This window comes from Nicotiana sylvestris, chromosome 1 (genome assembly GCF_000393655.2).
Source record: "Nicotiana sylvestris chromosome 1, ASM39365v2, whole genome shotgun sequence".
Taxonomy (NCBI): Eukaryota; Viridiplantae; Streptophyta; class Magnoliopsida; order Solanales; family Solanaceae; genus Nicotiana; species Nicotiana sylvestris.
The window spans coordinates 1,394,918-1,403,330 of NC_091057.1; the positions used below are offsets into that span (position 1 = coordinate 1,394,918).

Below are 8,413 nucleotides of genomic sequence, written 5' to 3' on the forward strand. Positions count from 1 at the left end.
TCATGGCATAAATCAATCAAGCCATCAGCCTCACAATATCATGAATCATTAACAACCTGCTGCGGCGTGCAGCCCGATCCCATAATATCCTCACAAAATAATCCCTCGGTCTCACTCAATCAGAAACCTCTCAAGCCACTCGGGATATCAGTAAAATAGGGTGCTCAGCCCAAAATATTAATTTATGCATAAAAATGGGGTAATAAAGACTGAGTTATGAAATCAGTAAAATATTACATGACTGAGTACAATTATTAAATCAAAATAGTGAGAAATTTTAGTAAAGAAAGCCCCTAAGGGTCCAAACAATTGGCACGAGGCCCAAATATGACATTCAGCCCAAAACATAGTAATAATTTGTAAATATATGGTAGTATCAAGTAGTTTCAGTCAAATGTGCAACTCAATGGTTGCTACGAGACGGACCAAGTCACAATCCCCAACGGTGCACGCCCCTCACGCTCGTCATTTAGCGTGTGCGTCACCTCAAAATGGTACAACAATGTGACATCTGGGGTTTCATACCCTTAGGACAACATTTACAATCATTACTTACATCAACCTAGTCAATCCTCTACTCCGCAATGCATTTGCCTCCAAATACCTCGAATCTAGCCATAAGTAATTCGATATAATCAACACGAGCAAAAGGGAGCAATCCCATAAGAAAATACTAAGCTTAAGGCCAAAAGTCAAAGTCTTAACTTAAAAGCCGGGCCCCGGGCCCACGTCTCAAAATCCGATCAAAGTCACATAATCCCACAAACCATTCAATTACTAGACTAACCATACTAGTTTCACTCAAATCCGACTCCAAATCGACAATCAAATCTCAAAAATTCATTTTATGAAATTTTCACAATTTTTCACCACAAAGTACTAATCAAATGATGAAATCAATGATATATTAACCAAATCTGAGTTATAATCACTTACCCCGATGAATTTCTTGAAAAAACTTCGAAAGATTGCCAACATCCGAGCTCTCTAGGTCACAATATGAAATAAAACCCTAAATCTCGTATTTATAGTGCACCTCTCAGATTCCCATTTCCGCTAACAAACAAAAATCACCGCCCCAACGCTTACCCCTCCACGGTCGCGAAAAAGTAGCGGTCTGCTCGTCTGGGGGCTGCACAGACAGGCCTTAGTATTTTGGACATAACTTTCTTTATAGATGTCCAAATGATAATTTCCTTACCTTTATGAAAACTAAACACTAAGGACTACAACTTTCGTTTTTGAATCATCTCAAACTTACTTGTAGATCAAAAGATATAGGCTTACGAAGTCGAACCAGCGAATCTGCACATCTTCCCTGAGCGCCACTGCGATCCAAATTCCGTCCTCAGCGAAATTATTCCACCCTCAGCGAAAATTAAGCATCAGAACCATGCCTGAGTTCCGGTAATGCCCGGACTCACTCAAAACTCACTTGAAACACATCCGTGGCCTTCAGAACCTCAACCAAATGCGCCATCAAGTCATAAAATATCATACCAACTCAATCAAGCTCTCGAATCACCTCAAACAATAACAAAAACATGAATCGCTTACCAATTCAAGCTTAATGGACTTGAAACCTCAAACATACACAACCGATGCCGAAACCTATCAAACCTCATCCGAATGACCTCAAATTTTGCACACACATCACAAATGACACTACGAACCTACTCCAACTCTCTAAATTCCATTCCGACTCAAATATCAATTTTCCACTATCGTCCAGGGATCATCAAATTTTCAATTTGGCCAATTCAAGCCTAATCCTACCACGGACTTCCAAATCACATTTCGAACGTTCTTACAGGTTCAAATCACCCAATAGAGCTAACCAACTCATAAAAATTTAAATCCGAGATTGAATACTAAAAGGTCAAAACTTTCAAATTTAAAGCTTCAAGCTGAGAATCTTTCTCCCAAATCAAATTCCGGATAACCTGGAAACAAAAACCGATGATTCACATAAGTCATAATACATCATACGGGGCTAGTCATGCCCGAGAACTAGCGAGCGAAGTGAAAATACTCAATACGACCGATCGGGTCATTATAGGGCAAAACTGAAGAATGTGAAGCAGGTCCTGAAAAAACTTAACAGAAAGGAGTTCAATGGGGTTGAAGTTAGAATCATCACTATCAGAGAAAAATAGGAAGATATACAGGTACAAATGAGAAATACCAATCATATTCCTGGGTAATTCGAGTAGGAAAGGGGACTGAAGCTGCAACTAGAAAAGTGGATACTTATAGAAGAGGGCATAGCAAAACAGAAGTCAAGGATTAATTGGTTAAATGTTGGTGATTCAAAAACTATATTTTTCTATGCAAGTATGAAGTACAGGCAGACTCAAAATCAAATTAGAAATCTGATCGATATAGCAGGGGACATGCTATCTTCGAAAGTGCTATAGAAAATGAGATCACATGCTTTTATCAGAGCCTTTTGGGAACTGCTGCTTCTAACCACGCTGGTAGTGATCCTAGAGTGCTGAGATACGGACATAAACTTAACAGAAATCAACAGAATAAACTTATTTGCACCCATTTACTTTCGTTTTACCTCAAAATTGCTTAAAGGTGTTTTCGAAAGCTAATGAAATGTGCTTGCTTGCACGAGTGTTAAAATACGATATAAAGAGATAAAAATCAACTCAAGAAGGAGTAATTTTGGATAAGGACAAAGACAAGGCAAAAGGGGCACTATGCAGACTGCACAATATTGAGTGCTGCCGCAGATCATGAAGAAGACCTCATACAATAAATGATATGCAAATTGCGGACCATACAATTCTGGTGCGGCCGCAGAAGGCAAAGATCAGAGAGATGGGATTTTAAGTTCAAGAAGAAATGCGGACCGCACCATTTTTGTGTGGACGCACTCTTTTTATGCGGTCCGCATAAGTCTCACATAGCTAAAGCCCAAGATCAAGGAGTCCAGACCACACTATAATTATATGGTCGTAGAAGCAAGAGTGCAGCCACATTTATAAATGTGCGGTCCGCAGAAGTTGAAGGAGTGCAGCCGGAATCCAGAATTGTGCGGCTGTAGAACTGGAACATGTCAAGCCAAGTCTCATTGTGCAGACTGCACACATAATTGTGCGTACCACACACATAATTGTGCGGCCGCACAACCTCCGCAGAGAAATTTTGTCAGATATTTTTAACTTAGTATAAATAGAACTTTTTATCAAATCCGACCTCAAATCGCCTTTTAAATCTCCAAAATTTAGCCTAAAAAGTTTCACAAAATATTTCCCAAATTTCCAACTAAAATACTAATTAAATGATGAAAACAACAATAGATTCGTGTAACATAGTCAAAACCGAGTTAGAATTTCTTACCCCCAATGATTTTATTGAAAAACGCTCGAACAATTGCTACAAACCGAGCTCTCTAGATCCAAAATCATCATACAGAGCTATTGGAACTATCAAAACTCCACCCCGGAGTCGTCTACATAAAAGTAAAACTATTGTCAACTCAGATCTCACTTCTTTATTTCCTCAATAACGCGTTCCTACTTTGTAAAAGCACAAAGTCTACTTAAATTCTTTTAAATATTAAAATAAAAATTTCTCAAATAATCAAACACATCAGAATTACTTGTCACCAGTCCGGTCAACAGTTTGACGAAATTTTTGACCAAGTAGCGACCAACGTTGGTCGCTAATGTATTTAAAATTATTATTTTATTATTTTCACCAGTTTAGCGACCAACTTTGGTCGGTTTTCTTGGCTAACCAACTTTGGTCGCTAAATTTTGTCGCTCTTTACAGGAATTCCAGTAGTGCACCTCAGCATGAAGCATCAAATGACCTGTTCCTGATAGTCTCCAATATCGTTGAGTGATAATGTTAAAGTTATGTAACAGCAGCCTCTCAAAATTCATTCCATCTTTTGTTGTTCATCTTATTGGTCTCCATACAAACATTTCCCTTTGTTCATCTTGTAGGATTACACCGGGTATGTTGTATTTATCTTTGTGGCAACCAATGCTAAATCTAACAATAACGATCTCTGGTGAACTACCTTATATGCTGTTGATGGACTTGCTTTTGTATATTCAAGCTTAAAATGTAGGATGCTAATATATATTCTTTAACATAAACTACTCTATTTTATCATGGTATTCATAGAATAGTTGAGTTACACGCAATTGTTTTAGAAAAGAAAAGCAACTCTACTTGTTCTTGTTGGATGACTTTTTTTTCTAGTATCACCCGTGCCGTTGAACGGTACTCGGCAGTTTGTTACTTTTAGATTTTGATGAGTTGCTAATTAAGTTGGGACGAAGGCTTTGAGAAGAAAAACTCAAAATGATATGCTCATGGCATAATGAACTTATGCTCACCATAAGTTCATTAATGCCAGGATGGATTCCGAGAAGGCTAGGTTAGTGACATTATTCTTATATTAAATCCATTCTCTTTTACAGCTTCGTGAAAGACCATTTCATCCTCCACTGTAAGTGTTCCTGCTTCATTTTCAGTAATAAAAGAGAATTGGAGGATTGTCTCACATTTTTTCTTTTTGACTTGTGAAGATAAGCATGTTCACGGTGTTAATTGAGCATTATACACTTACTAGGTTAGTGTTTTGATCTAAGTTGCTCCGACACAACACTAGTATGAGTGTGGGTATTGGATCTGTACTGGATCTGGTCAGACAATTTTGGATACTTTAACCACGGCACGGAAAAATTCGAAACGAGTTACAATTTGATTCCCGATATCAAAACCGAAACTAGGGTAAATTCGAAGAAAATAGCATACTTTACGTAGAAAATCATTCCTTTACTTATGTACAACTTGAGAATAAAAAAAAATTAACACCTTACCAGCTATACGTAAGTATTCCACAAATTTTCTCTTAATTTAGTGATATTTTTATATTTTTATTTATTTTAATTAGCTGGATCCTCGCACCCGTATCCGTACTAGGATCCTTATCCCCGAATCTTAGAATTTACATCTCAAAGGATCCGACCTCTGGATAGGCACCCCTGTCAGATACCCACACCCAAGACCGAGCAACTTAGGTTTTGATTTCCATCAGAATCCTTGGATGTAAAGGATATATTTTTTAGATTTTAGCTCTATACACGAACATTACATTGTAGTGAAACCTTTACATCGGCAACAATGTATTTCAACCTGTTATAGCGGGTTATTTACCATTTACTCTAGGTTACTCTTGTGTCGTTCTTTTGTTTTGGCGGTTTCTTATTGCCTAATTTGTGCATATAAGTTAAACTTCTATCTTGAAGTCTAATTCTTCACAACTGTATGAATGTCAGAGTAAAAGGTCATTAGCATTACTTTGAAATTGAAAAAGGATGTTTAAATAAATATATAAAAATGATAAAACAGGGAAAAGAATTGAAATTAAACTTGAACAAGAACATGAAGAGGCTAGGCCATAGAGGTCTGAGCTCATTCTTAAGACTTCTGCCCGAGAAATGCTTATCGGAGACTCAAACTTCTTATTATTTATGGTTTACAATAACTTATTAGTAAAATAGATGAATAACAATCTGTGAAACAATCTTAACAAAAATAAAACATCTTTTTTTTTAAACATTGAGGGACAAATCAGAACGAATCGCGACAACAAAACATATTAATATTGATAGAGCGTAGGAGGCAGGCGAGGTGTAATTAGCACTTCAACATCTGTCTTCTTAGGTAAAGTTAGACCCACACCTTGTTTCATATCCAAAGGCTCGTTTGTCGTAGTTGCAAAATTGAAACCTTGGATCATATGAGCAATTGAAAGGTGTTCCACTTGCAATGAGTAATTCATTGCGGGACAAGCTCGTCTCCCCGTACCAAACGGTATCAACTCATAGTGCTGCCCTCGATAGTCAATTGCAGCATGAGTTGTCAAGAATCTCTCTGGATCGAATTTATCAGGATCTGCCCATATTTGAGGATCTCGTTGCAGTTTCATAATATTTGTAAGTAGTGCAGTCCCCTTAGGAATATGATATCCATTGACAACACAATCTTTTACAGATAGGTGTTGTACTGACAAAGGTGCAGGTGGATGTAATCGTAATACTTCTTTAACAATTGCTTGAAGATACACCAAATTCTTGATATCACTCTCTTCTACCCATCTATCTCTACCAACAATGGTGTCCATCTCTTCTTGTGCTTTCTTCATGACATTCTTATTGTTTATCATTAACGCCATTACCCACTTTATATGAAGTGCAAGTGTGTCTGTTGCATCCAAGACCAAAGTCTATACATATGGACAAAGAACAGTTAAAAAGATGACTTACAAAGAAGAAACTAAAGAGATGAAGATGCATGATTGTTCATATCCTAGTATGCATGAGTTGGTTAAGAAAAAAATGAAAATACTCCAGTCAAATTGAAGATATGTTATAAAGGTACAAAAGCCTCTTTTTTTCTTTAATTGAAATCCATTGCTACAATAGGTTAAAATATACCAAAAATATAAAAATTCATTACCTACGGTGATAGAGTTTATCAACTGAATCCATAAATTAAAGTTTGACTTCGAAATACTGAAAGTGTAGAAGAATCTATACACCACTAAGCCACTTAAAAAATCAGTCTATAAAAATTAAAGTGATATTATATATATATACGAATATAGTAACCTAAAATATAAGATAAATTGCCTCCTACAACATGTTAAAATGCAAGCAGAGATTAATTTACTTACGAATACGGTTGCTTTGATGGTGGTGTCATGAGAGTAACCATCGCCAAGATGTTCGTTGCTCCTCTTAGAAAGCACCACATCAATAAAATCTTGTTCATTTTCACCTCCAACATCCTTTGTTTCTCTCTTCTTAATGTGCTCATCTAACCAACCTTGGATAATATTATCAATGTCTTTGAAAGTTTGTTTCATAGCCTTAATATTCCCTGTAAGATCCAACCACTTGAAAAATGGAATGTGAAAAACATCATAGAGCTCAATCTCCATAGCTTGAACCATGAACTTCTGAAAAGCTGCTTTCAGTATTTCTCCATGTCCATTATTATAGGTCTTCCCAACAACCATTTTCAAAATGATGTCGAAAGTCAATTTATCTATCCAATCACTAAGGTTTATCTTCACCATTGGTGAATCACCATCATATAGTTCTTTAATATTTTTCTGAACTATAGAAAATCTAACATGTTTGAATTTTTCGAGCCGACTAACGGAGAGAAGTTCTTGATTGACTAGCTTTCGATTTTTTTTCCAGTAAGGGCCATATTTGGCAACAGCAAGCATGGCATTGTTATAGCAAAGGTATTCTCCGTAAAGTAAAGCTGGCCGATCGGCGAAATGGATATCATTGGTAGAGAAGCATTCTTTCATAGCTTCATAACTACTCACCGCCAAGAAACGACGAAACCCTAACCGGAATGTGAAGACGGGACCATATTTGTCAGCTAAGTCTCCGAGTTTTTGAGAAAAATGGCGGTCATCATCGCCATTGTTCTTGAAATAAAAGAGATGGCCGATTACTGGCCATCCACCTGGGATTTTTGGAGGCAGTGGGTTTAAGATTTTTGATTGTTTTTTGGTCCATAGGAAGTAGAGTAGAAATGCAAAGGTTACAAGTCCTACAATGGCTTCTATGGGAGAAAGAAGATGATACATTATTTGAAAATTTCAAGAGTAGTAAAGGTATATGAAATTTATGATTTTTTAATATGTAGGCAACATGTTCCTTTATAGTGATATTTTACAAATATTATATATATTGCCTTTTGCTTTTGTTGCAAGTGGTATCGCCTATTTCTTTGCCAATGTTGACCACCTGGACATCTCTTCAAAATTCTTGGATAGCAGCCCAACTGTAATTGTGCAATTTTGACTGTATAGTATACCTGGCAAATCTGTCACGCCACCTTCACTAGCCAATATTGAGGTGTTGGTTGTTTACTTCTGATAGAAATTAAATTATTGGTGTGCTAATTAATGTCTTTTTCCAACTTTCTTGTGCTGAATGGTAGTATATGCAAAATCCATTATTAATCTTCTATGACGAAACTTAATTTGATCTAGACAAAGTAAACGAAAACCAAAGTAGAAAGAAACTAAGTAGTGAAAACCAAAGTGCACTTTCTTTTACAGTATAATAAGGGGATCTAACATAAGCCGCACTTCTAGTTCTTCCACTTTATAGGCTTAAACCAATGAATCATAAGAAAAACTAGAAGCATTTGACACACGTACATGTCTGACAATTCAAATATGAAGCCATTTTTGAAGTAGTGAGGTGAGCAAAACCTTAAGTGTTTTAAATCAATACCAAAAATAAAAATAGAGAAGAATAATGCACGACGACAAAAATAACTTAACGTCAAGCAAGAAATAAAAGATATATATGACGATTTAGGAACAGTTCATTCAATTCTAAGGATGAGATTG

At 36.5% G+C, this 8,413-nt stretch overlaps 1 protein-coding gene across 1 annotated transcript; it reads right to left on the reverse strand.

Moving 5' to 3' along the window:
* Positions 1-5,478: 5,478 nt before the first annotated feature.
* On the reverse strand, positions 5,479-7,660 carry LOC138878492 (nicotine N-demethylase CYP82E4-like). The gene is made up of 2 exons (XM_070158175.1): positions 6,707-7,660; positions 5,479-6,256 (listed from the first exon to the last, which is right to left on the reverse strand). Exons 1-2 carry the CDS (start codon positions 7,637-7,639, stop codon positions 5,630-5,632), a joined length of 1,560 nt encoding a protein of 519 aa, XP_070014276.1. The 5' UTR covers positions 7,640-7,660; the 3' UTR covers positions 5,479-5,629.
* Between the last annotated feature and the right edge of the window lie 753 nt (positions 7,661-8,413).

Excerpts from the sequence above, each read along its gene's own strand:
- LOC138878492 (XM_070158175.1), bottom strand. The coding sequence starts at position 7,639 with ATGTATCATCTTCTTTCTCCCATAGAAGCCATTGTAGGACTTGTAACC. Across the intron at positions 6,257-6,706 it reads CCATCAAAGCAACCGTATTC|ACTTTGGTCTTGGATGCAAC; the intron begins GTAAGTAAATTA and ends CCATATGTATAG.